This window comes from Dipteris shenzhenensis, chromosome 32 (assembly GCF_047967505.1).
Source record: "Dipteris shenzhenensis isolate YYH24624 ecotype China chromosome 32, Dip_SZ_1.0, whole genome shotgun sequence".
In the NCBI taxonomy this organism is placed as follows: Eukaryota; Viridiplantae; Streptophyta; class Polypodiopsida; order Gleicheniales; family Dipteridaceae; genus Dipteris; species Dipteris shenzhenensis.
Window position 1 is genome coordinate 18,554,965 of NC_141627.1, and position 27,527 is coordinate 18,582,491.

Here is a 27,527-nt window from a genome sequence, read left to right on the forward strand (position 1 = left end):
TAATTTATTCCTTATTCTTATGGTTAACTTTTATTCCTTATTCCTATGGATAACCTTTGGCATCAATCTTGCTATGCATGCATTTGTAGCAATGTATCTTGATGAAGCTTGATTTTATAAACCTTTGTAGCAATGCATTTTCTCTCTCTAAGTAAATCTATCAATAACCATGTTCAATATTGTATGAGATTCAAGAATATTTAATTTCCCTTTACTCTCTTTATTATAGTAGACTAAGCATTTCTAAGACTGACAGCAATGTGATTCTCTCAATGGTTGAAGAAGAGAATGATGGCATCAAGATTACTATAAATCGTTCAAAAGATATAATGTCCAATCTATGATACATCATAGAGATTATTAGTCTCTTAAGTAGATTGTATAGCTGGAATGTCTTTGATTGTACACTATAGCCTATGAATACGCATTCGATAAACTTCACATCCATGTTTTTTCAGTTCACGTGAGCTTAAATAAGTGAGCCAAATATGATTAACACTCTCAAATAATTAGCTAACGATTTGATCTGTAAAAGCTTCTTTGGGATAAAATTCCAATAGAAGTATAATCATCAAATAGATTGCTGCACATGCTTCCCTCCAATGTAGTCTTGTGACTTCATGTTCACTAGAAATTTATGCAATGACTATTCTTACTTTCATTAACACCATGCTTCCAAAGTGTTTCTGCAAGTAAATTATCTTTTGATCGTATGATATCTAAAAAATTCACTAGACCCATGTGGAGCTTGTATTCACCTACATTGTCACATCAAAGGATTTTGATGTATTAACTGCTTTATTTTTCAACAAGCTGTTTGACAGAAATCAATGCATCTGATTTTTTCTTTAAAAATAAATCCTAATCTCTTTGGAATGGTCATCTATGAAGATGAGTGTAGAACAGTATCCAATGATTTTGTTGAGTGACAACCCCAAATATCAAAATGAATTATCTGAAGAAAATCTGCACTCCTAAACCATGAAATAAGAAATGCATGTCGAGCTTGCTTGTTGCATAGACCATGAAATAAGAAATGTCTGTTGAGCTTGCTTGCCCATGCTGCATGCATGATTCACAAACATCTTTGTGAAAGTAGGCTTGTGAAAGGTCTTAAAAACATATCACATCTCTTACAATTGAGATGACCAAATCTAGCTTTGACAATTCAGATAATATCTCTTATGCCACAAAGTACTTAGATAAGCATCTTGATTTTGATGACTAGTCAAGTGCTCTTTCAATTTTGAAAATGAGCTCCATTTAAGTATTCTGTCAACTTCAGATCCTTTGCAATGATAATGTTTGGGTCACTAAGTTTCTTGACTAAGCAACCATATTTATTAAGAACACATTTCATGTTTTTTTTGGTCATATAACCAACTGATAAGAGATTTTGTTCCATAGTCAGTACATAGAAAGCACTTTCTATATTGCCTGCAAGACGTGTTGCTCTGCAATGGAATTGGCTTTAATATTCTAGAGAGTGATATCCCACATAACAACATTCTCTTTGGCAGACTTTGTTATCTTGGACTTGATCTTGATAATTTGCAATGTCTCTTTGTTTCTTTCTGCATTTCAGGTTTGCAATATCATGGAATTCCATAACATTTACAACGTCCAGTTCTTTTTGGAGTATTGTTCTGGTAACCTCTTTGCTAGAGTCACCTCCACCTCTAGCATTCCCCCTGATTGGAAGGACCTTGACAATGAGCTGATGAAGATGTGAAGCTTGATTACTGTGAGGATGTCTTTCATGACAATGAGAATACTTACCTCTGCTTATTAATTGTGGTTTTTTCCTAGGTTATATTGATCTCTATCTCATTCTCTTTATGATGCTCTACCTCTTTTCTACCTCTGGAAGAAACTCTTGTTTATGGTGTAGAATTAACATTGGTACCTCTTCCCATCTAGTCTTGAAGTAGGTGGAGCGCCCCCTAGTTGCTGTCACAAATTGTTTATAATCTTTGCCGAGACCTTACATGCTATGTATGCCAATCTTTCAATTTAAAAAGGCAATAAGGGCATGTCTTTGTTTGCAATTCTTTGCCATATGAGCTAATTTTCAAACAGATAATACTCTTGGCATGAAACCTATTCTCCATAGCTTTCAATGAATCAACAGTTGCTGCTGGAAATCAAAATCCTAGTGTCTTTGCCATCAAGGTTAATAAATTCAATGCTAAGCCTGCTCTTTCACCCCATTCAGCTTGTTGTTCCTGATGATATAACACTTCATATAGAGACAAGCTACCACTTCAACTTGATGAGTCAAAACAACTCAGAACTTCCCAAATAAAATGGAGCCCATACACAAACCCCTAGATTATAACTACCACAGTTCCCAATGTTGCACAAACCAGAAGAATTCGACATCTATTGACCTTGACATTTGGTAATGACACTGATGGCATCGCTTTCCTGATAATTTCTGTGGAGAGCTATTGCTGGCCTCGAAAAGGTTTGTAAAGTTCAATATCTTCAGGATATGATTTTGTACTATGTGCTCTTAGCTGATTTTACATAACAAAAGCAGATCATTGAATACTCACTCTGATCTGCCACACATCAAGAGTCCCTAGAAAAGGTAAAGCTGACACCTTCAGACTGTGTAGTCTTAAAATGCAAAATTAGATAAGCATTTGCTCAATCATGGCACGATAAAATCTATTTATATTTACTACAGTGCACTCTCACAAATCACATAAAGTTATTTTGGCCCATTTTGTAGGTGCAGAATAACACATATCGTAAGTCCACTGAAGCAGGTTCTTCTAAATTCAAAGCATAATGTACATGGGCTTTGTAATACCAGGGTATTACTTGGCAGTGTTAGCACTAAACTCTCACAAATTTTGTTCCATTTATGTAAGCATCTTGACACCACATTTTGATTTAGTATTTGTGTAACCTTTTTAAAAATTTTCATACAGTCTTTGCAAAAATAAAAAATTTTCACAGTCCACTTCACAAAACAAGCAAAGATTGTCAGCCTACAAAGAATAAGGGAGGAAACAATGTTACAGTATAAAATTGGGAGATGTGGAGTTCAATACCCCACGAGAAGAGCCTTGGAGAAGTATTAGTCAAGGCCTTGATAAGACCAAGCAGTTTTAAAATAAAGCCATAGGTGCGACTTTAAGCATTTAGAGTTTTGTGGCGATACAAGATAACCTGCACAAGCAGATAGCCCATACATATGTTAAACTGTGATTGAATGCAATGATCAGTTGCTTCTTGCTCAAACATGCTGTGTAAGAAAATTGACAGATGTTTATAATAAATTATCGACATTATTTACAAGGATGACGCCTTTACACATCGAGAGCATAAGCATACATTTTCCATTTTCACAATGCAGCTTCTCAAGTCCTTGCCCACAAATAGCAGAAAAGCAACTAAGCCACATTTTCTGGAACAACTCAAAATGGCATTTCCAAACTTAAAATGTGCAGCCTTTCCATTAAAATATAGAGATTCTGAAATTTTCTGCTCTCTTGAGTTGCGATTTTCTCTAAGCCAATTCAAAGAGAACCGGTTAATGCTGCTTGCATATTTTAATGCAAGTATTAAAAAGCCCCTCCCCCCCAAAAAAAGACCAGGTTGAACATACCAAGTTTCCAGGCCAATGCCAAGAACGTGTAAAAATCTCTCCAAGGGTAGTTTGTGGATGAAGGACTTCTGAGGCCTCCCAGGTTTCTATCCCATCATTCCAGGCTTTTCCTTTACAGTGCTGAATAGTCTTGCCATCCACCCCAACATCTGACTGCCCGTTGGCGTTCCCTACCAGAAGTTCTAACTCTCCAGCAGATGCCAATGACAAGCGGCTGACAAGAAACTGCAATAACGATATTTGTGATGACATAGACTCAAGTGGAACATTTTCAGTTTGTACTTCAGAAAAACTGAAAGAATGAAATGTGTCTCACTTACCTTGCATATATGGTGTACCGTCACATTTGCAGGACAGCAAAGATTAAGCTTCTCAAGACTAGGAAGTTTCTCCACACTATCAGATTTGTTGGATGGTTGTAATATGAAATGAACATCAAACTGCATTGACAATCATTCTAGAATGAGGAATCTATAGTCGTAGCTTTTATTACTCAGTGGATCAAGCATTTACAAATTCCTTTACGCGGAGAGCTGCGAAAGAACATTAGAATTACTATTCCCACAAACCGCTGAGTGGTTCTATAACTACTTACATCAACACCAATTTCCAAGTTGGTTGCTGCAGAAAGGGCCTCAAAAAGGGCACTTGCACGTGTGCAGTGGACATGCCTGTTGTTGCCAATACCAAGGCTTCCATAGCGCATGTGACTGCGGACACCTGCCCTAGCCCAAGTCACTAAACCCTCCCACTTTCCAGCATTGGCAGTGGAAGTCTCCCCCTTTGCTTCTTTACCTCTTTTAACTACTGCACACTGCAAGGCTTTGTTCACCTGGACTTCTCTGTGCTCATCATCACTATCCTTAAATAGAAACATTTCCCTCTCTCTCTTCTGTCGTCTTAATCTCTTTTCCCTGGATGCGGTTTCGATTGCTATTGCCTGGCCATATTGTTCCATAAATTCCTCATCGTCTCCAACATATCTCTGATCTTTTCCTTCACTTTTTCCTCTATTTTGGTTTTGCACATTCTTTAGCTTGCCATGAGCTTTCCGTACCATTGCTGCAGCAGCCGTTAATTTTGCTGTTGTACATCGTCTGATTATTGCATCAGATTGGCGTTCTGATGTTTCTGCAATACTTTCTTGAAGCTACACCACAAGTAAAATAAATTGTTACATTTTACTATCTGCAAACAAAAAAATTTCAAACCCACATACCATGCCCCTTGAACTGTGTTTGCTTATGCATATCATCTATCTATTTTCAGAAATATAGCTGCCACACGTGTGCCTGCTGATTTTTCTTTACTGTGGGCCTGGGTTTGAGTGTGAGTATGGTACACTCTTCAGATTACACATGCCATATAAGATTTTAGATTACACGTACGCACAAGTATAATTCAAGAATCTAGACCTTGTATACTTAATGGCTAACTGGGTTGAAACAATGAACACAAATTATGAGTGGGTGATAGGAGATTTACTAACAAAAACAAATTTTCTTACACTATCCATGAATTCCTTGAATCAATCACATTAGTTGAAGGCATTTGATGATACAAAGAGGACCACCAAGCACATCTAATAAATATTGCCTTCCCTCATAAATAAGTCCATTTGACAATTTAAATTTAAAATGTGTATACTTACTTGTTTATTTCGGCGCCTATCTTCCTCACGTAGAGCTAATTCCTATGTTTGTCAACAATACGGGAAAAAGTTAGTACATCTCAAACCTGGATCCACATTAAATGTTTCCATAAGAGGGATGGACCAGATCATGGGGAAGGGGAAATTTAAACATACAGAAATGGAAGTCTTCAACATGATGAGTTTCCCTTAGCTCATCAATTCAATCGGAAGCAGGGGTTAATAGATACTTTTAGTTGTAGTAGCAGTGAATTTTGAAATGGTTTAAAAGTAAATCACAGCAATGTGGGAGAAGAAACCCCACATTTCCACTAGTATTCATCATACCTCCTCTTCATATGTATCTACATCCGGGAATAGAGCTGCAATAAGGGCATCAAAATTCAGATCGTCTCTAAGCGAGCGTCTGCTTGCACAATGCGTGCGGCAAACAGGGCATTCATTGTTCCTGATGACATTTTCACTCATTTAGCTGAGAATTCAATTGCAAGGTAAAAAGACAATAGTACGTTCTATAATGATCTGGCATCTCTTTATACTATATCAAAGACTAACAAAGTTTCAACAAGACAATCTTGTACTAACTGGGGAATCCTGTCTTCTCATTGAAAATGATTTGCAGTTTAAATCACACAACCACCGTTCATAAATATCACATATAGGATAAAGACATTAAAATAAGAAATTACCCCATCCGCATGGATTTATCTATGCATTCTCGGCAGAATCTATGAAGACACTCCATAACGGTCCTTGTTTTGCGAATAATTCCTGCAGATGGCCCTTGACTTTAGAAATACAAAACAACTACCCCTGAAAAGGTCTTTGGCTTAGGTTGCATCGCTAGGATAAAAAAGAAGGAATCATAAAGCATACCCAGGCAAATGGGACATTGCACATCCTTTCGAATGTCAGAGAGATCCATTTGAACAAATCTGTGACATGAGAGAGAAGAACAAGATGGTTTGATAAGATATGAGACTTTACAGAAGTCAACAAAGGCAATAAGTCGAGATGCCTGCATGTTCTTTATCATATGGCAGGCCACATCAACCAAAATGAAAATAACGATTGAATCAGCACCATCCACAGCTCTCTATTCTATTCCACATGGTGTCATTGATGAAACCAAAGACATTGCAGAAAGCTACTTTTAATGTAAATTGACTTTAATACTAATTCAGACATGCACTAAAATCTGGATGTAACACTGACTAGAACTATTACTCGTGTCTACTATGACCATTCACCAACTTCTTCAAGGGATTCTAGACTCTTTTGTATCCGCATAATTCAACTTAAGGGATGTATGTACCAAGATTCCATTTGCACATAAACGATGAAATCAAATTTTACGATATGTGAAAACATTTGACCTATGATGTGAACTCCAGTCAAAAGATGCCAACAATTGAGATGTAAACAATGGCTCAGATGATTTCATGACAGGTCTGAATGCATTGCTGTTGACTTGGTCAACTAGATGAAAAACATAAAACTTCCATTAACGTTTATTTTATTACCAACCCATCCAGGCATGTGTGGGATCCTCAAAGAGCTGTGGCTTAAGCTTCCTAGACACAGAAGATGAACTAAGCATCTTTTGGAATGTAATCATGAGTTTTACGCACCTTTGCAGAGAAATATCTGAGCCCCAAATTTGAGATTTTCCCATGGCTTAAGGTTGTTCTAATTACTAAGGGCCCTAGCGAGCCCATGGCAGCTTGTGTGAGAAACTCTTTTCGGTTGTACTTGGTCCCATAGGCTTGTGAGGACTCCAGAAGATGTTAATATATCTTTCTTTCTTTCTTTCTCTGAAAAAGACAAAAGGGGAAGAAACAACTCGGAACTTTCTAGATTGGGGCCCCAAAAATTATGAAGTTAGAAAATGAATATATACATAGGATCTTTAGGTTCAACGCACAACCCTGACCCTCCACCCCCTTTTTAGAAAACAAATATATACATAGGGTCTTTAGGTTCACCACACAGCCCTGACCCTCCACCCCCTTTTTAGAAAATGAATATATACATAGGGTCTTTCGGTTCACCACACAACCCTGACCCTCCACGCCCTTTTTATCACTTCCAAACTATTTCAATCAAGCATTGTAGGAGGGGATAATACACATGCTGTAAGATCCGCTTGTACTCTGCCAAAAGTTTGGGCAATTGCATGTGCTTGTTCCAAGGTTGTTGGACACTCGAGTTTAAGCTTGAATTCATCTCGCTCTCCTGCGACCATGTGCTGCATCATTCCAGCTACAAAGCCCTGATTGCCCAACTAGGTGGCAACTCGGCCTTCAAGGATGGCAGCTTATCGGCACACTGTTCTTGCCTTAAGCTTGCCACCTGTTTTTGCATATTGGCTGGCTCTTCTATTGAGTTGAAATACTCAACCAATGCTAATAATAACAATTTCCAACTCTGCTTTACTGCTTCAGTCTGCTTGAGATAGACATCAGTGAGCATGCCAAGAGCATGGGCAAACGAGAAATTGGCTGGGCAGATTCCAGACAGGGTCAAGTTCTCATATCATACTTTAGGCAAACCCTCTACAAATGTTGAAATCACCAACAACCTTTTAATTTTAAAAAACATTAAAAAAGAACTTCTATTAATGCTTGATAAAAAACCCACCTTACAAATCAGCAAAACCAAAGGTGCTGATCAAGGGGAAAAGGAAAAAAAAGAAGCCGCCTAAAGGGGCCATCCTATTTCCTGAGCTCCTAGCATACTGCCCAGAAAGTCTCTAGAACAGGGGCTAACAACCACAATGGCAGAGTACAATGGATGCCTCTCTCCGTGAGAGCATAGAAGGAGCCTGCCCATGCCCTTGCAAAAGCGTGCACGCCTTTCCGCGGTCGCTCTAGATCCCGGAGTCCCACGCTCCCATATAGTACGCACAGTGTAGATGATGTCCTGCCAGATGGCAACTACTGTGGCCGCCGGAGTGGTCTGCTGGCCTCCCATCACCCAACTGCAGCGAGCGACCTAGATATGCCAAGAAGTGATGCTAGCCACTATCTCCCACACATTGTCCTCTACCAAAGGTACTGAGCGCGCTTGTCTGAGGGGAACTGCCTCGTGTGCCTCAATCACGTTCACTGGCTGTCCATGAATCCGAAAGGATGGCGAGCTGTGGTTGATTGAGAACGCATGCGCCCCCTGCGTGAGCCAAGCCACCATCCCCCACGTGAAGTCCCTCTCCATGCTCTGAGTACTTGCCACTATCCTCAGAGTTGCTGACCAGATCCTCTGTGTTGCCGGGCATTTCCAAAGGTAGTGAGGAATAGTCTCTATCACGCCCTCTGTACATCAATGGCATCTACCATCCACCCTCATCTGCTGCAACCATGGGGGCCGATGAGTAAGCCCCCATGTGCTACCATCAAGAAGAAGTAGGAAATCTTCTGTGGTCACAAGCTGGACCAGAGGCATGACCAGAAGCGGGGAATAATCTCCCTTGGGACCTCCTGCTCAACCCAGTGTTGCTCCCTCGAGGGAGTCCACGCGGCTGCCTCCAACTGCAAACGGCGACCTATATGGGTCCTTTAAGAGAATAAAGCCACCTCCTCCACCTTGTTAGAGTGTCCAACACGAGCGGGTTAGAACCGCTCCCTTGGATCCCATGGAACATCCCTGAGAGGATGGCCCTCCCATAACCATAGGCGCCAGTGTGCCCCCTCCCTGTCCGAGAGGATCGTATCCGGGTCAATGGTCCAGTTCTTGCCCAATCGTCTCACAATCCTAATCCTCTGCCAAGTAATCCCATCCATAGAATCCTCGTCACTTTGATCACTATCCAACTCTAGTACCAAAAGGCCTCCCTCCCCTACTCAGTAAACTTGTGCTGGTAGCGGCAAAACGCCTACTTGAGGAACTATACCTTGAGAGGCACTCCTGTCCATGAGAACTGCCCAGACCAACAGTGCCGAGTCCAAGTGGTGCTTAGTCCCTCCCAGGAGTCCAGCATTGCTGCATCTAGCATTGTCGCCCTAGCCCCGGCTCCTCTGATGTGTGACAATGCATGGTCTCTGTCCTCCTCCATACAAAGCTGCCTCCAAGTCCCAAAGAAGTGCACAGGCCACTATCCAACTATGCCCAACTAATATGTGTCAACTGACCAAGCATGCGCTCCTCTAAATCCCCAACCTCCAAGTGTCATAGCAATGGCTGTCTGTCAAACTCCTCCCTGCATGTGGGGTCGGCTCTGATAAGACCAAGCGACAAGCGCTTCCAAACTTTGAATAGGCTTCTCATCAAGAGGAAGCCCTTCCCTATGAGAGGCACACGTGAGAAAATCCATTTGAAAGACGACTGTCACGGACCACCTGCACAAGGGGTGGTCCTGAGTAACCCACGCTACATCAAGAGTTTCTGGGGTTCCGAGCCGAAAGTGAGAGGCTCTACTCTACATCTCCGGCTCAATTATGCCGGTGGCAAGATCACTGTCTGCCACACCACTCTAGCCCAGGTGTTATGTGTGCCATCTGAACCTGCCAAGAGGAAATTGCGTACTAGATGCCTTAGCTATCCCATGCGCCCCTGTGAAAACGCCAACAAGAGGTTATATACCAGACTGTGGTGAGGAGTACTTGATTCATAGGGCTATGCCTGTTAAAGAGACTTTAACTGAGCTCTAGTAGAGAATCTTGCGCCGCACACTCTCCAAGGCTATCAATTGCTCCACGAAGATCTCCATGCCCACTTGGCACCCGAGAAAGCGTACCATCTATCCCCGTGGGATCCATCCCCAGCCAAAGGTTGCCCCCCAATCTTGATCTCCTAAACGTCTTTAGTGGATGTAAGGAAGGAGTAACCCGCGCTGCATCAAGAAATTCCAAGGTTCCGAGCCAAGAGTGAGACGTCGCACTATCAACTTCCCCTGGGGGGCTCTACTCTGCATCTCTGGATCAATTATGCCAAGGCCCCCTTGGCCAGTGGCAGGATCACTGTCTGCCACGCCACTCTAGCACAAGTGTTATGTTGCCATCTGAACCTACCCATAGGAAATTGCATACCAGATGCCCCATGCAGCCCCTGTGAAAACACCATCAAGTGGCTATATACCAGGCTTTGGCGAGGAGTACCTGGTTCACTGCCAGGGCTCTTCCTGCTAAAGAGAGTTTGGCCGAGCTCTAGTAGAGAAGTTTGCAGAGCACAATCTCCAACGTCGAGGCTATCTGTTGTTCCGCGGAGATCTCCATGCCCACCTAGCACGCGAGAGAGCGTACCGTCTGCCCTCGCAGAAGCCAAAGGCTGCCCCCCTAGTCTCGGATCTCTTGAACCTCTTCCAGTGGGTTGTAACGAAGCCCACTGATTTGGCCCAGTTGATCCTAGCACCCGAAGCCATATAGTACGTAGCTAGAGCCCTCCTTACCACCTCCCGGCACTATGCATAGCCCTCTACATAAAGTGTTGTATCGTCTGCAAACTCCGAGTTCAGCAACTTCTCCTCCTGCCAGAGTGGAAGTCTCATCCCGGTTAGGCCCCTAGCCTGAGAGTGCAAAAAATAGCCTAGGGCCTCACCACAAAAAGAAATAAGAAAGGAGCGAGAGGGGAGCCCTGTCGAACTGAGCGGGAGAGAGGAAAGGCATCGCATGTGTGCCCACCAATAAGCATCTGACTGGAACTTCCTGCATATAGGGCCAAGACTCCTCTGATCCACCTGTCGGAAAGCCCAGCCGCTGCATAGTGCCCTCTAGGAAAGGCCACTCCACCCTGTCATATGCCTTCTCGAAATCCAAGAGTAGGATAGCAAGAGGCTGGGACTCCTCCTGGTCCCACAAGCGCCTCCCAAAAAGTGAAGATGTTGTCCAAGATGCTACGTTCTTGGACGAACCCTGTCTGAGTGTCATGAATGATGTCCACCAAATGAGGCCACACACGCAGATTCTTTTGTAGGCTGTGGCCAATAGGGTAATCGGCCTCCACTAGCATAGGTATGCTCTGTCTCCCCCTTTTGGGATCAGAAACACCTAAAGAAAGTCGGCATCAAGCCATATTCTCTCAGGCACTTTTGAAGAGTATTGCTTGTAAAGCCTTCGAAAGCTCTTGATCGGTAAACGGCATATACCTAGATGAATCCAGGAACATTCCCAAACTCATCCTCTAAAAACACAACATAGTGCAGTTTCAATCTCATGATAGTCACTCATAAGATTGAAAACCATAAACTCCATCACGCATAGCAAGGACTAGCTACTATGACATCCCCACTGACGTCATCAGCACCCAACAATGGGTGTAGACCAGTATAAAAGTATTATGCTCTCACACATACAAATCCACACATCCACACATACTTGAGCATCCATTTATACAAAGTCTTTGTACTGAGTTTCTGTCGGCACTCCGGAGGTGAAGGGCAAACTCAGCCATGACGAAGGCTAGCACTAAAGGAGAAGGCTAATCAAAAAGTAGTCCAAATCTCTTCATTCAAGCTACAATTGCTTGTGAAGTCTAAACAATTTCATTTTAGTCTCTCCCAAACGAGCATCTAAATCTAAATCTAGCTGATAGGGCAACGAGCATCTAAATCTAAATCTAAATCTTGATCAGTAAACATCATCTCTAGCTGCCTCCTCATGCTCTACGACACTACTGACCAGATGTGTTTTCAGATAGTTTCCCTAGCGGCCACCACCTGGAAAGACGACTCCTCTTCTTAGAACAGTCTCTAGTAGAACTCACTGGGTGGTCAACTCTAGGGATCTCGTGAGGATCTAAGTGCATAGTGCCATCTAAGCCTCTCAACCACTGCCTGCAGATCGAGGGCCTGCACTCTATATCCTGGAGGTCCAAGCGTGCACACTCATATATGTCTGCCAACCACTATGATCCTGGGTCCTGACTCCTGCTCTCTGAGCTACTCAATGGAGGCTAAGTCCCATCTCAAAGCTCTCTCTCGTGCTTGTAGTAGCCTCTGACGGCGCAAGGCCTGGGACTAGCAACTCCTCACAGCTCCTTTGAATGGCCTTTGTTGGCCACACAGCCCATCCAGCCTCGAGACTATCAGCCGGCTGTCTCCAAATCTTTGAGACTGCCTCCTAGACTTCTTGCTCCTACAGTAGTGAGTTAGGGATGTAAATCCCCTTCTGGGGAAGCCCTTGTCAGGGCTGCTCAAGCTGTAAAATCATTGGGGAGTGATATGATATTGTGGTACCTTCGAGGTTAACCGTGGCTCCGCACCTAAGCAAAACCCACTCTCCCACATAAAACATGGTCGAGCCTCTCTAAGAGACCATCGTGCCTCTCCTGACCGAACTAAAAACTGAGGCTTCCAGAAAACCTAGAGAACTCTACCTCTCTCTAGGGGTCTCAGTTGCACAGCGTAAAGATGAACTGCTCCTAGGTGCTCCTCTCTGCCCACGGCATCTTTGCAAAGGAAGTGCCTCTGAGCTCGTCTTTCGCATGCTCCAGATTGTTGAAGTCCCCTCCAACAATCCAAGAGTCTACATCAAGAAGACGCTCCATCAACTGCCTCCAGAAAGTTGGGCGCAGTTGCCTACACGCGAAGCGTAGACATTTCAAGATGCCTATCCTGGAATCCCCAGTGGTGATTCCCATCCTGCATTGCCCTACCAAAAACATCCATTGACACTGCCTGTGAAGCCAAGGTGCAAACTCCCCCACTCCTACCTACTCCAGAAGACCACACCTCTGGGCCTCTCCCTGGCAAAAGACGGCAGCACCAGCTGATGTCTTCTGCTGAAAACATATGCTCTTGGATCATAAGGAAACCCACCGACTTAACGAACTCCAAAAGATGAGTTTCCACCTGATACTCTCCAACATGGGAGCGAACTGCTGTGTCGGAGAGATGCAAACTCTTGGCGAAGGATCAAATACTATGGCTACTGACGTGCACGGTCATGGTCCATGCACGTTCCAACTCAAGAGTGCCCACTTCATGGAGAAGAGGCTCGAGGAAAGAGAGCTCTCTTGTGAGAAGGAGCTTGTGTGGATGTATCCAATTTTTGAGATTTTAAGGGGGGTCTAGATGGGCATCCGTGCGCCGCCGAATCAAGGGAATAAGAAGCTCCACATCAATCTTGACGGCCCACTGCATCATGAAGGACACCTCAATCCCCAATTTGGTTGCACATTGGTGTAAGGACCAATGTGTGACCTGTGAGTAATGCATCTCCGGTCCCAGGCGGATGACGCCTATTGTGTACCCTATGCTAGGTCTCTCAGGGGGAAACCAAGCTGAAAAGTGGCCGTGCTGCCAAATATCCACCCCCTACGGGCCCATCCACTCCTCCATCATGCTGAAAATCTGATCCTGCGTCCCCTTTGCAGGGCTGCAATATCATAATCGTCACCTCTAAAGCGAGGAGGTAAGCATCAGGTACTTCTAGGTAGTTCCAGGGACCTATCCTCTAGAATTCCCTAGGAAACCGGTCGACTCCTGAGGGCCTTGACTTGCTGGAGCTAATGGAACCACCTGGGCAGCTGGAGTCACTGTCTCCTACACAATGGGGTAGCTCACTCCTGTCACCTCTACTTGCTTCCCCTTTGACTAGGGAGGGACCTACTTCCCCCGCGACTGAGTGGCCTCACACTCTGTCCTCCTCCGCTCTTGTTGCCTAGCACGACCTCTTCTCTGCTTTAGGACATTTCTTCTAGGTTTCTTCGGCTTCACCCTTGTCCAAGCCCCTCCAGAAGGCTCTACCCAGGGGGTTTGGAACTCCATCCGCTGACATGTCCCATGCTGTACTCCATCTAGGCGAGCAATCCGCTGCTCAAGGCGTGGCTAAGGGGCATCCATGCAATGTCCTCTCCTGCAACCCCTGGCCAGGTGTCCCATCTGTCTGCAACGTGAACAATGCCGTGGCAAGCAAGAAATCTCTACCCACTCTCTGAACTCACCACCATCCAGTGTCTCTGAAAAATCTCCTCTAGGAGAGTCTCTGGACACTCCACAATCAACGTGAGCTTGGGGACCCCATCATCTATAACCACTAAAGTGGCCGTCTGAGGTGGCAGCTCCAACACCGGGGCTTTGTAGTTGGTTGTCTTAGGCTCAGCCAAGTTTGATTCACTGGTTTCGATTTTCATCCCCCACATCGAGGTTTTAGAACGAGGCAGTTCAACTACAAGACGGCCCAAGATGAGATGCCTATTGTATCTGATGAAGATCTCAATGAACAATTCATAAAGGGAAGAATCCAAGAGTTCCAGCTCTTGAAAGATACCTCAATTTCAGCACTTGTTTGAGGAGACGATACCTCAACACGTTCCTTCTTCCCACAGAGAAGGAAATGGTCATAAATCTCCCTCAATTTCAAAAGAATTTCCTAGGCAAAATCGTGCCTCGGGAAAGCGTTCCTAAAGTTCCCCTTCAGTTCAAAGATATTCAGATTTGAAGAAAAGAGGAAGGAGTCCTAAACCTCAAGGAAGACAAAGCAGAAAGCACCGACGGAGATCTCCTAGCTCCAATGCATCCTCTTTCACCGACAATTCGAGGACAAAGGCAGCTCTAGTTTAAAAAGATGAGTGGTCCATTGAAGCCCAATAGAGGAAAGCCGAAACTTTCACCCAAGCAACCAGAGGCCTTCCGAAATGAGGGGAAGTGTTGTCATTATGGAAAAGAAGGGCATTTGGCTTCCCAATGCTCCGAAAAGCCTACGGGTTTGAGGGAGCACAAAATGCCAAAAGAACAACCAAACCCTTAGGCGGGACGAGCCCCTAATGTGTTGGGAAGAGCCATTTGGCCCAAAAGCTCGAGAACTTTACCTCTCATGGGGTAAAGTAAGAGATCAGAATGCTTTGATCTTATTCGATCCAGGAGCAACATATAATTTCATTTCAGAAGACCTAGCTTTGAGGCTAGAATCAAGACTTAAGAGAGGAGATGAGCTCTAGATGCGAAACATGTTTTTGAAGGGAATCTAGTTAAAGTCACTCCATTGATTGGAAACTTAGAATTCATATCCATGACTATGTGGACCATGAGGAGTTCTATGTTTCACCCCTCAAACATCATGATGTCATTTTGGGTATGCCGTGGTTCCACTGAAAGGAAGTAAATCTTGACAACTCTCTCTTTCATGCATAGAAACAAGGAACACAAGACTTTGGCCAAAGGAAGAGGCGAGACAATCCCAGTTGTATCGAATATTTATATTGCTAAGTCAATACAGCTATTTTGCGTAATTTGTTTTCGTATGAAAGAGAGAGAAAGAGAGAGAGAGAGAGAGAGAGAGAGATGTGAGAAATTAACATTTCACTTTCTTGATGCTTTCAAAGATTGTTTCCTAGATTCTCTTCCAAGAGAGCTTCCTCTTGAGTGGCCGGAAGATCATATCATAGAGCTCATTCCAAGAAGTGAGCCTCCAAATCGGCCACCTTATCACATCAGCACACCACATATCCAAGAAATCATGGCAAAGGTACAAGATCTACTTTCTACAGGATTCATTAGACCCCGTTCCTAACCCTTCTAGTCACTCGTGCTCTTAATTCAAAAGAAAGATGGCTCCTATCGTTTGTGTGTATAGATCCCTCAACAAAACGACGATCAAGAATAGGTTTCCAATCCCTCACGTAGACGAGATATTGGACAGTCTAAAAGTCGCCACAATCTTCAGTCGCATTGATTTGAAAAGTGGGTACCATCAACCATCCTCAGGATATTCATAAGATAGCTTTTTGGACCACTTTCAAATTGTATGAGTTCTTGGTGATGCCCTTTGGGTTAACCAAGACACCAGCCACTTTCAACCACATGATGAACAGGATTTTCAGACCTTATAGGCACTTCATAGGTACCTTCTTTGATGACATATTGGTCTTTTCAAAGACACAAGAAGAACATAAGGAGCATTTGACCACTGTGTTCCAAGAACATCGAAATCACAAACTTTTCATTAATGACAAGAAGAGTGACTTTTTCCTTGATGAGAGTCACTATCTTGGGCACATTATCTCTAAAGAAGGGATTCAGATGGATCCTGCCAAAGATAAGAGCTATACATGAATGGCCAGACTTACCTCAGTACACGAAGTAAAAAGCTTCCTCGGGCTTTGCTCCTATTACAGACACTTGATATAACAGCCCCGTTACATGATTTGACCGACAAATCTGTAGTCTTCAGATGGGGAGAACAACAAAGGACAGCTTTCAACACTCTCAAAGGAAAGTTAACAAACCAAGCTGAATCTCATTGTTATAAGATGTGGATTGTGATGTATGTCAAGAGTGTGTAGGAGTTGCCCTTCACCAGGATGGTCGAGTGATAGCTTATGAGAGCCGAAGACTGCATGACGTAGAGAGTTACATGGGTATCTACGAAAAAAAAATGTTGGATTTTGTTCCTTCTCTAACCATTTGGAAGCATTATCTTCTTGGAGTTGACTTTACAATCAAGATCGACCATCACAGCCTCAGGTATTTCTTGACCTAGACAAAGATCTCCAAAAAGCAGATGAAAGGGGCAAACTTCTTGTCCATATTTCATCTCCAGATTGTCTATACTCCAGGAGCCTGGAACAGGTAGCAGATACTTTATCGAGAAGGCCCCATGTGAACAATGTTACCATAGCTCATCGCAGGGACCTAGAGGCCATGAAAGAACTTTACTTTTAAGATCCAGATTTTGGCAAGGGCGATCATCTAGTCAGTATTCATTGAAAGATGGTTTCCTCATGAAGAATGATCACCTTTGTGTCACTTAAAAAATGCAAGCAAAAGTCTTGGAAGAATGTCATGCCCCTCCTTATGCAGGTCATCGTGGTATTTCTACTACTACACAAGCCATTGAAAGATATTTCTTTTGGCCAAGAATGCGGAAGGATATACACAAGTTTGTGACAGAATGTCTCACGTGCCAAAAGGTGAAGTATGCAGAAGGACTTCCCATGCCGCTGCCTATACTGCAGGGATCATGGGAGAGTATTGCTATGGACTTCATCTTTGATCTTCCCAAATCTAGATATGGGAATGATGGGATATGGACAATCATTGACACGTTCAATAAGCAGGCCCACTTCATTCCGGTAAGGAAAACCATTAAGGCAGATCACATGGAAAGGTGGTTTCTAGCACAGATCTTCAAGCACCAATGGAATGCCTAAGCCGACTGTTAGAGATTGAGACCCTAGGATGACTAGTTTGTTCCGGCGAGCATTGTTTGATAACATGGGTACAAAGTTGGATTTCTGATCTTATTTTCACCCTCAGACGGACGGACAAAGTGAAAAGGCCAATTCTACGGTATCATATCTTCTAAAGTGTTATGTGTCCGAACGGAAAGCCGAATGGGAAAGATATCTTCCTCTTGTGGAATTTGAGTACAATAATACTATTCACAGCTCCACAGGAAGCCCCATTCGAAGTCACTTATGGAAAAGTGATTTTGCCACCTATCCTCAAAACCAATAGTCTCTCACCCTATGGGTCGCACATATCCTGATACAATAACGTGTTTCCCAAAAGAGATCTAGCATCACAATACAACAAACACTATGGCAGTCACACCAGTACCATCCCTCTCAGGGTTCCAGGGACACTTTCCATTCCAAGCATGGATTCCTGACCCCTGCCTACTCAGCAATGAGATGTGCCGCCTGCCTAGCAACCACTGCCTGCATGTGACCCCATCTCCTAGCATGGAAATATGTCACTTGCCAAAGCCAAAAAATAGGATACACAATGAATTCGAACCCACTTGCATTCAGCGCTCTTCCCACTCACAGATGGCATCAGTATCACAACACATTAGCCCTGCGGGGCTCTGCTCACACCCCAATGACAATGAGCATCCATCTCTGACCATACACCAGCATGTTTGTTCTCTGACAACCCACACGGGAATGAACAACTTCCCCCACTGCCCATGGCGTCCACTGGCTTACTGGATTACCCAAGCATTGGGTGAAAGCATAAATGAACTACCCATAGCATCTGAGATCAATCTTGAATTGCAAGCATTCACTGGGAATCCTGGGAGTTGTTCGTTCTAGCTCGTCAGCAGCTGACCATAGAGCCACGTGCATCACCTCGTAAATAGCAGTCCGTACAGCCTTTGCTCTCTGTCCCATAATCTGCTAGCAGTCCGTACACACAAGCGTAGGTGACCATACCAGCAACTCCGTACACTCAGCAGCCGTACACACAAGCGTAGACGGTCATGCCACAATCCGTACACCTTTAGCAGCAATTAATGCTCCGTACGTCGGCCCGTACCAATAGGCATACCTCTCCGTACCAGCAGCAATCAATGACCACGTACCACCACCAGCAGTCTTCGAGATCTTATGTCCATCATTGTACCTTGGTGTTAGATGAGCTTGCAATTTAAGGTAATCCATGCAAATGGTTTTTGCAATAACAGTTGGGGGATATCCTTTCCTAAAGATATCTTTGATAAAATACGCAAGGTGACCCCCCAACCTGCAAATATTCCATCATGCTAATCACCTTTTTATGAAATTTTGTAGAAATCTAGTCTACAATGGATGCATCTACGGACTTCTTACTCTTCCAAAGTTTAGATGCAATCTCTTTGAATTCCCTCTTTTTACACAAACACGTGTGTGCGCGCGTGTGTGCGCGTGCCGTGTGTGTGTGTGTATGCCATGCATATGTGTGTGTGTGTGTGTGTGTGTACGTATGTACGTATGTATGTATGTAGAAAAAGGTGTTCCGTACAGCCTTACGACCACAGCCATCCATCATGTGTAGCTATCCACCACACCCGCGAGATCCCGTCGTCTCTCTACTACGAGAGCATCCTGTGAACTTACGTGCACCATTTTCCTCTCTCAGACCTTCCAAGGTCTTCCCTTCTAAAAAGGCTTGCATGGGCATGCCACATGGCATCCCATGCCTTGGGTTGCCTTCATTCGCCCCTAGGCCCCCCTCTAGTGGACCTTTTTAAAAGCCCACCAATGACCAACTTCAAAACCTAAGGGTGTTTTGCCCCCTTTCTGGTCCAAACCACAAAAATCACCCCCAAGGCACAATTTCTAGGGGTTCTAGCACACTAGGCAACCCTTGAGCACACTCTTAGTTTTCCTAGGGTCCTGCCCACATGTAGGCCAACATGCATGCCCCAAAAATCATGCCCTCGTGCAATACCGCAAGCGTCCTCATCATTAAAGCATGTATCACAAATTGGCATAGCATATATGATTGTTCAGAGCCTAGGGTAGCAATCCATATACACTGCAAAAACCTCATAGTGACTAGTACACTGATCATAGAAGCCCCAAGGCAGATGTACTGTCAACAAACATACCTCAGGTGAAACATACAATGTCACCGAGCAACCTCTAGATATCTGAGCCTGTTGTAACAAAGAGACAGGGGTACTACCCCTGTCTTGAGCATCAAGCAAAGCTCTAGACCTATGCTCTGGCTCAAGCTAAAAAGCTTCCAAGTAAAGCTGAAACAACTGAGGTGTATCTGCCAGATCACCCTCTTCCAGCCACTCTCATACAAACCAGAGAAACTTTACCTCTGACTTTCCTTCCCTTCTGTGCTAATACCTGCTCTAGAACTAAGATATCATCAAGTTCCCCAACTTATGGCTGCACACAGAAGGCATATCATCTGGCACATCTCCCTGGAAAGGTTTGAGAAGATTCACATTTCGAGCATTATGAAACCTCCAAAGATCTGGTAGCTTCAAGCAGTAAGCTACGTCATTGATCTGCTAACATACGATGCAAATTCCTACAAAAGCATCCATCTCTTGTCCCAAAGCTGGCCAAAGAAAGTCTGCACTGCTTTCACTAAAGCATCAGTTACTTCGATGCCCTGCACGCTAGGCCCAAACTGCTTGTAACTCCAAGCATGGATTCCTGACCCCTACCTATCGACCCCTGCCTACTCAACCATGAGGCTGTAACAAAGATGTGCCGCTTGCCTAGCAACCACTGCCTGCATGTGACCCATCTCCTAGACAAACCAAAAATGTATTCCCACACAGAAATATGGTCACTTGCCAAAGCCAAAAAATAGGATACACAATGAATTCGAACCCACTTGCATTCAGCGCTCTTCCCACTCACAGATGGCATCAGTATCACAACACTACAAGCATTCACTGGGAATCCTCTTGCCAATCAGGAGTTGTCCATTCCAGCTCGTCCAGCAGCTGACCATACAGCCACGTGCATGAGCTCGTAAATAGCACTCCGTACAGCCTTTGCTACACAAGCGTAGGTGATCGTACCAGCAACGCCCATACACTCAACAGCCGTACACACAAGCGTAGATGGGCGTGCCACAGTCCATACGCAGCCGTATACCTTTAGCAGCAATTAATCCTCCGTGCGTCAGCCCGTACCAACAGGCATACCTCTCTGTACGAGCAACAATAAATGACCCCGTACAGTCGTACGACAGTAGAAAAAAGTGTTCCGTACAGCCTTACAACCACAACCATCCATCATGTGTAGCTATCCACCACCCGCGAGATCTCATCGTATCTCTACGAGCGCATCTCGTGAACTTACGTGTGCCATTTTCCTCTCTCAGACCTTCCAAGGTCTTCCCTTCTAAAAAGGCATGCATGGGCATGCCACGTGGCAGCCCATGCCTTGGGTTGCCCCAAAGGGCCTTCATTTGCCCCTAGGCTCCCCTCTAGTGGGACCTTTTTAAAAGCCCACCAATGACCAACTTCAAAACCTAGGGTGTTTTGCCCCCTTTCTAGTCCAAACCACAAAAATCACCCCCAAGGCACAATTTCTAGGGGTTCTAGCTAAGCAACCCTTGAGGACGCTCTTAGTTTTCCCAGGGTCCTGCCCACATGCAGGCCAACATGCATGTGCCAAAAATCACGAGCCTCGTGACAATATGAGGCTATGTTGTAGAGGCTAAGTGAGCTGACCCCATGAGAGGAGGGTCACTGGAGAAGCTATGGGGTCTGCTACTGAAGGACTACATGGTGCTATACTGGTTCCCTGCCCCTAGAACTGTACAAATTGCTGGAGCTGCTAAGGCTCCGAAAATTATTGTTGGTTTGGCTGATACTGCTGCATTGACTTCAGCTGTTGGAGATGTGTTGTTGATGGTTGCTGTGGAGGTGGAAGTGTAGGTGGAGGTGGATCTACTGCTAGAGCTGATTGTGGAATGAGAGCAAGTGCAACTGGGCTGAAGTCAACCAACTGGCCTTGCTACAAACTTGCCAATACTGGTGTACCTTGTTCCAGCCTTACTGCATGACACATTCAGGGATCTAAATGGTCGGAGACCCTAGGCAAGACCTAGATGTTTGCTTTCCACTAACTTTCAGTGATTTGATATTACTCTTCTCCAAAAAGAAAGAAAAAAGGAGTGGAAAACTATTCATATGTAACTTCTGCAACAAACTTCATCATACAGAACAAGATTCTTCTAGCAGAAGAAGATGACGAGAATGAAGCTGAGCCTTCTACCACAAATGGAGAAAAAGATTTGTCTGCTGCATACTATAAGCTACCTCTTTAGGAGGAGTTGAATATTGGGCTGATCATTGACCTGATATGCTGCTGTTCATGCTGCATTTGCTTATTTTCCACTGGTTGTTCTGAACTACAATCCATTGTCAATGGGAGCAACTGATCAGACACATCATGTTAACATGTCTGCAGCTGTTTCTCAAACTCAGTCATGGACTAATATGAGTTTTCGGCAAATACCACATCTCTATTGACAAAACCCTTTTTGTCAAAGGATTGTAGAGGCGGTAACCTTTACTCTCAGTGCTACATCCTCATCTTCTGAGGCACATGTGCATAGGCTAAGCATCCAAACACCCTAAATTGGTCCACTGTGGGTCTTCAGCAGACATAATGTTCTTTAAGGCTTTTGTGGGGCATCTGTTCAAAATATGTGCAGCACACATGATTGCCTCCATCCAGAACTTGGGCGGCAACCCCTTTGCTTTGATCATGCATCTGACCATCTCCATCTGAGATCTATCTTTCTGTTGATTGTCGCAGACTGGCCCACCCTGTTCCATACTATTCTGACCCTGTTCTAGACTGCCCCAACCCACCACATGGCAGTCCAGTACTGCTGTTGTCCCATGTGCCATACATTCATGCGGCAGACCTAGACTTGCTGCCCCATAGTTTTGCTGACATGCAAAGGCTCTTGCTCACCTGTTCTAATGATATCAGCCGCCCTACAGACTGACGTCAACCGCCGTACGGGCTGACATCAGCCTGTCCCTCCTCAATACTGCTGTCTAACCTGTCGTGGCTGCAGAGTTGTCATGTGATGGGCTGCACATGCCCATGAAATGACTAGTGTGGCCTTCCCTCAGCAACCTTCAAAGGGGCGGGTTGCCTTTCCCCTACCCCCCCCCTTCCCTTTTCTTCTCTCGTCGGCTCCCTCCTTCGCTTCCTCTTGTTGCCTTTTCATTTTGGCAGCCCCTTACTCTTCCCTCAAGCCCTTCCCCTTCCTTTCTTCTTCCTTTTCCTCTCTTTCGCCCTTCCTTTTTCGCTCCTTACTTATCATTTTTCGTTCCCCTCTTTTTGGCCTGCCACGTTTACAGTGGAAGCCTTAGTAATGGTGGGCCAGCTTGGGAAAGCGAAAATGGTTTTCCTTTTTGGATTTTCTTCGTAAAATCCACGTGGTCTGGGGCTCGAGTAAACTACGGTCCAGTCAATCATGTGGCCTATCACATAACAACAAATTAACTACACCAACTTCCAATCACCACGGCAGGCCCTCTGAGGGAACCTCAACTTGTTTCCTTCTTCCCTTTTCCTTTTTCTTTTCCTTCTTCCTTGTGGAGCTAGCATGTTGTGCCACAATGATTGCGTAGCGGATAGGCAACCTTTTTCAGGTTTGGCTAGAGGAGCTAATATGGCAGCAGCATCAAAATCCCACCCTTTTTGACATTACACTTCTGCATGGGCACAAGAAGCAGATTGAGCATGCATTGCAGGAGCTCAATGACAGAGCAATCATTGGGGCGTCTGGTGGGTCCAAGCATGGGTACAAGCGAGCCTTGCTTTGGAAGGTAACCACATCCAAGAGGTAACGACATATGGCCGTAGTGTTTTCATGACCTAGACAGCCACTCCAAAGGAGGCTCACATATTTCGTCAAAGTTCTCCCATTTACCTTGGACCATATTGGTTTTCTTTATACCTTGGTACCACGGCTTCTTCTAACCAAATCTGTTGACTTGGTCCACTTGTTTGGCGTGTTGTCCATGATGCTCCTTTCGAGACGTTGGACTAACTCAAATAACTCGCCCAAAAAAGCACCCACCTACTATGGCTGGCCATTCAAAGCTTTTGTCACAGGCATCTAGCTGTAGAAGAACTTTGTTCTCCACCCCTTGTCCTCCATAAGTTGGATGGTAGTGAGTTGGAAAGCGCATGGTTTCCACAACTGTGTGCGTCAGCAACTACAGAGACTGATACTGAGACTGGAGTTGTAGGGAGCTCTTGTTGGGCAATTAGTGGCTATTTTGATGCTTTAGAAGCACATGTTCTCAGCCATGGACATCAAAGAGACACAATCACCTACTCCCAGGCCTTGGTCATGAGATTTGGTCACTGGTGATGGAATGGACTACATTTCTATTAAACAAGCCCTCACCTCAAAGGTATTTGATCATGGTTGGAGGCCAAGCTATGTGGGTTGGGATTTGGCTTAGGCATATCCAACTTGGTATTCATAACAATTCTGCACTAGCGTGGTGCCAGCAGAGGGCTCCCTCCTCCTACCAACTTATTGTTGGAGGTGACTTCAACAATCCAGAACTTGAGGAGGACAAGCTAAGAAGGGCTCCCTTTTCTACCAAGCCTTTTGTGGAGAGGGGAACGTGCAAGCAATTCATTTTCCCTATCCAAGGTAGTCATGCTTAATAGGAGTCCAAGTTCACCAAGACCCTAGGGACCTATGGTTCTCCTTTGGCTAACATCGCCACCACGACAGGATTTTGGAGAGATTAATACATTTTAGTTGGAGGTTGGGCTTTGCCCAAAGGTGGGTCCACTAGGATTTTGGGAGGTACAATGATGTCATATCACTCCTGCATCATCTTATGTTTGAAGCAGCCCTACCACGAGATCCCTCAAAAGGGAGTGAGGATCCTAAATCTTCTCTTTCAAGAGGAGGTGCGAGAGGCCATAGCACAGATTTGGCTTGTAGAGGATTCCCACCCACAGCATGGTTAGTCTCTTTGGATAATAGATGCCATTTGGAGAAACAGTGTAGATTTGCAACCAAGCCTTATGGCACAAACACAGGCACTGCAAGAGAGGGAGAGGGCCCTCATGAGAGATTTAACCTGCATCAAGAGGTTGAGGAAGCAGGAGCCAAACTCTCCTTGGTTACTAGCAGATAGAGACAAGTGTGACCACTTGAACTTGCAGGTGATTGAGGCTAGATAGATAAAGTACTTGTACCATTCCTCACATGCCCATGGGTTCAGTAGGGAGACAAGATGACATGGCCCTTCTTTCATACTACAAATCCACGCCCAACAAGCTTGCAGCTTCAAGGGCTAAGAGATGAGATGGTGCAACTTCACTCTGGCCTGCAAGAGACCTTGAAGATGACCACCACCTTCCACAACCAACTCTTCCAGGTGGAGGAGACCCTCGAGTGCATGCGGCCAATGAGGAGGTGTGGGCCCACATCCCCCGCATGGTCTCTCCACGTGTTGGAGCTTCCACGAAGGCCATAGGGACAGATTAGGAGATTGTTGTGCAACATTATTTGGGCATAGTCGGGCGGTACATGGAATATTCAAGCTAGAGTGTGCCACAAGCAGAGGACTGCTTGGGCACCATCAACCTAGAGATGCAAAGCATAGCCCTCTTGGGAAAGCTCATTGTTAGAGCACTTACTCTTGACTCAAAACCCTAGAAGCTCCTAGGAGACACCCCTTGCACAGGGGGCCAATGGCAGCAATTCAATGTTGGATTATCATAGAGGCCCCCTTAACAAGGAAGGGGTCAGCCTTGACGAGGATGTGGCAGTACCTCTCACCATAGTAAGCGCCAGCCTTTGATTTGGCACCTTGAGGTTCAGGGTACATGTTTGGTCAATAGGCTCACGTTGGACACAATGGGTTAAGGATCCGCATGCTCTTTGGGAGCTTGGAGTTGGCATCCACTGCAGCCTAAGAAGCGACTTTGTCCACTCTTTCAACTTAGGGAAGCTCACTCATATAGTAGAGGAGATTTACACACCCATCTCGAAGGTGCAGCAGGAGGGGCTTAGAGTGGCCCCAGACGCAACAGATCCTCCTTTGGTTTGGCTAGTTCTCTAGGACAGGTATTCCACTCGGAGACTTCTACCCTAGCCCATCTTTTACAACACAGGGTAGGGAGTGTTAGTACAGCTAGAGCCAAAGCCAGCCTAGGATTCACTTGAGTGGCAAACCATCAAGTGGTTGGATGATCAGGGAAGAGCTGGGCCATCGACCCCCGACCTTGTAATGAGGAGCTCACTCAATGGCATTTATGGCTATGGAAGGGTCATTCGCTCAGGAAGTGACTCTTGCCCTCTAGGATCAGGCACCATAAATAGGATAGAGGAGGTGATGTTTCTCATACACCATCTTCCTATCCTCCATGTCAATCAAGTCACCCCAGCCTCACATCTGCACAAAAGCTGCCTACAGATACACACGTATAGGTATAAAAGGTTTGCAATGGATTGCAAGGTCGTAGTTCACACTTTGTGGAAATCTACCACCATTAAGACTATGATTGTCGTTTTTTGCCGGGGGGGGGGGGGGGGGGGGGGGGGTCACTGAAGATCACTGAATTAATGAAGAGCTAAGGTGAACGGGGGAAGAGTGAAAGATATGTTTGTGGGTTTTGATTTTTTGAATACTCACATTCTAAGAATGTTGATTTCTACAATCGCCGAGTGGTAAACCATGCAATAACATAAGAATGTCAAAATCTTATACCTTGCCAACCCAATTTCCCAACATGGAAAGTAGGAAAAAGAGTCAGCCGTGCAAAGCACAAGAAATCAAAAAGCTACCCCCCTAATGTTCCAGCAGACCATGCTGTGGTTTCTCTTCCACATAACAAGCAAGTTACTGAGCTTTTTTTTAAGGGGTTATCCAAGAGATCCATGATCCTTGCAGGATCATAGAGGCAAATAAATGCACAATTTTTGACATCCTCCTTTTCCAAGCGCACAAGAAACCAATGTTCCCATAAATACTTTGCACAAGTTTTCATTGCATTATTGCTTCGTAATGCGCTCAAAGTGTCTCTCCGATTCTAAGTTTCATCAGCAGGTGCCGTAGCTCAGTCAAACCAATTGCTTTGGGATTGCTTTGACCCAACTACATAACTTGGCTTGAGGGCATTGGTGCTTACAGGCCCCATATGCGACTACACGGAACTCGTAAAGCCCTGTGGCTCCACGGAGGAGTTGCGGCATAAATCCCGTTATTAAAGCGTTTGAAAAGGGAGAAGTAGAACGACTCACTATTCAGAATAATATCGTGAAAAATGGTACGTTTGTTTTGGCTAAGATAGTCCTTCAGACGAAAACTTGTTTAGAAACGAGATCGTGATGTTCGAAAGTAGTGAAAATAATTTTCATACAACCAACGGTCTGCAAAAAGAAGCATCTGTCGCACAGATAGACGATAGGAAGTGGAAGAAACGCACTCTTCATGGTTGCCGTTCAATGGAGAAGCTTCAACGTCTGCAGTGCCGAGGTAAACAAGGACCCCATCATGCTCATTAACCATTTCAGTTTGAATGATGGTCAAATCATTACAATCAGAGAATTTAAGCGTGCATCACGCGTACGAGGTAGGAGATTAAGATTTACGGGGGCGGGGAGGGTATTCATGCGATAATACGTACCTTGGTCCATGTGGTGCACGCTAGAAGACGAAGCCGGGCTAGTTTCTTCTGGGGGTGGCATGCCTGCGGGTAGTTGAATTTGGCCGAGCTGCGGGGGTTGACGTGAGGCTCAATTGTGGCGGGATGAGAGGGTGCTGCTGCTGCTGCGGGCGGGATATGGATGCGTGGTAAGCAATTGATCCCTGCACTGAGAGAATCGAGTCAGGGGAAGTGCAGCGGCATATGGTGGTGGGGAGGCAAAAAGGTTTGCGTGCGCTCGTTGAAGAATCTCTCTCGCGCTGGCTGGCTAGCTGGCTGGCGAGAGGCTGGCGGGCTGTGTGGAAGGAAAGAGCGAGGCGGGAATGATGCGGAATTGAGGGTGAGAAATGGGGAGTGTGAGGGGAGAAGGATGGCGAGGAGAGCAAGAGGAGCGATGGAGATATGGCGATGGCGATGGCGATGGCGATGGCGATGGCG

General features: G+C 45.0%; 1 protein-coding gene across 2 annotated transcripts; it reads right to left on the reverse strand.

Annotated features, from left to right (window-relative positions):
• Positions 1-2,825: 2,825 nt before the first annotated feature.
• On the reverse strand, positions 2,826-27,527 carry LOC147880402 (uncharacterized). 2 transcript variants are annotated; one of them, XM_087371016.1, is made up of 10 exons: positions 27,072-27,527; positions 26,871-26,907; positions 6,147-6,205; positions 5,960-6,041; positions 5,598-5,718; positions 5,271-5,312; positions 4,215-4,769; positions 3,940-4,059; positions 3,620-3,844; positions 2,826-3,180 (listed from the first exon to the last, which is right to left on the reverse strand). In XM_087371016.1, the coding sequence occupies exons 1-10, from the start codon at positions 27,130-27,132 to the stop codon at positions 3,145-3,147; spliced, it is 1,338 nt and encodes a 445-aa protein (XP_087227142.1). In that variant the 5' UTR covers positions 27,133-27,527; the 3' UTR covers positions 2,826-3,144. The 2 variants fall into 2 exon arrangements, with proteins under 2 accessions (XP_087227142.1, XP_087227143.1); XM_087371017.1 differs by lacking the exon at positions 26,871-26,907 and having other exon boundaries at positions 27,072-27,134.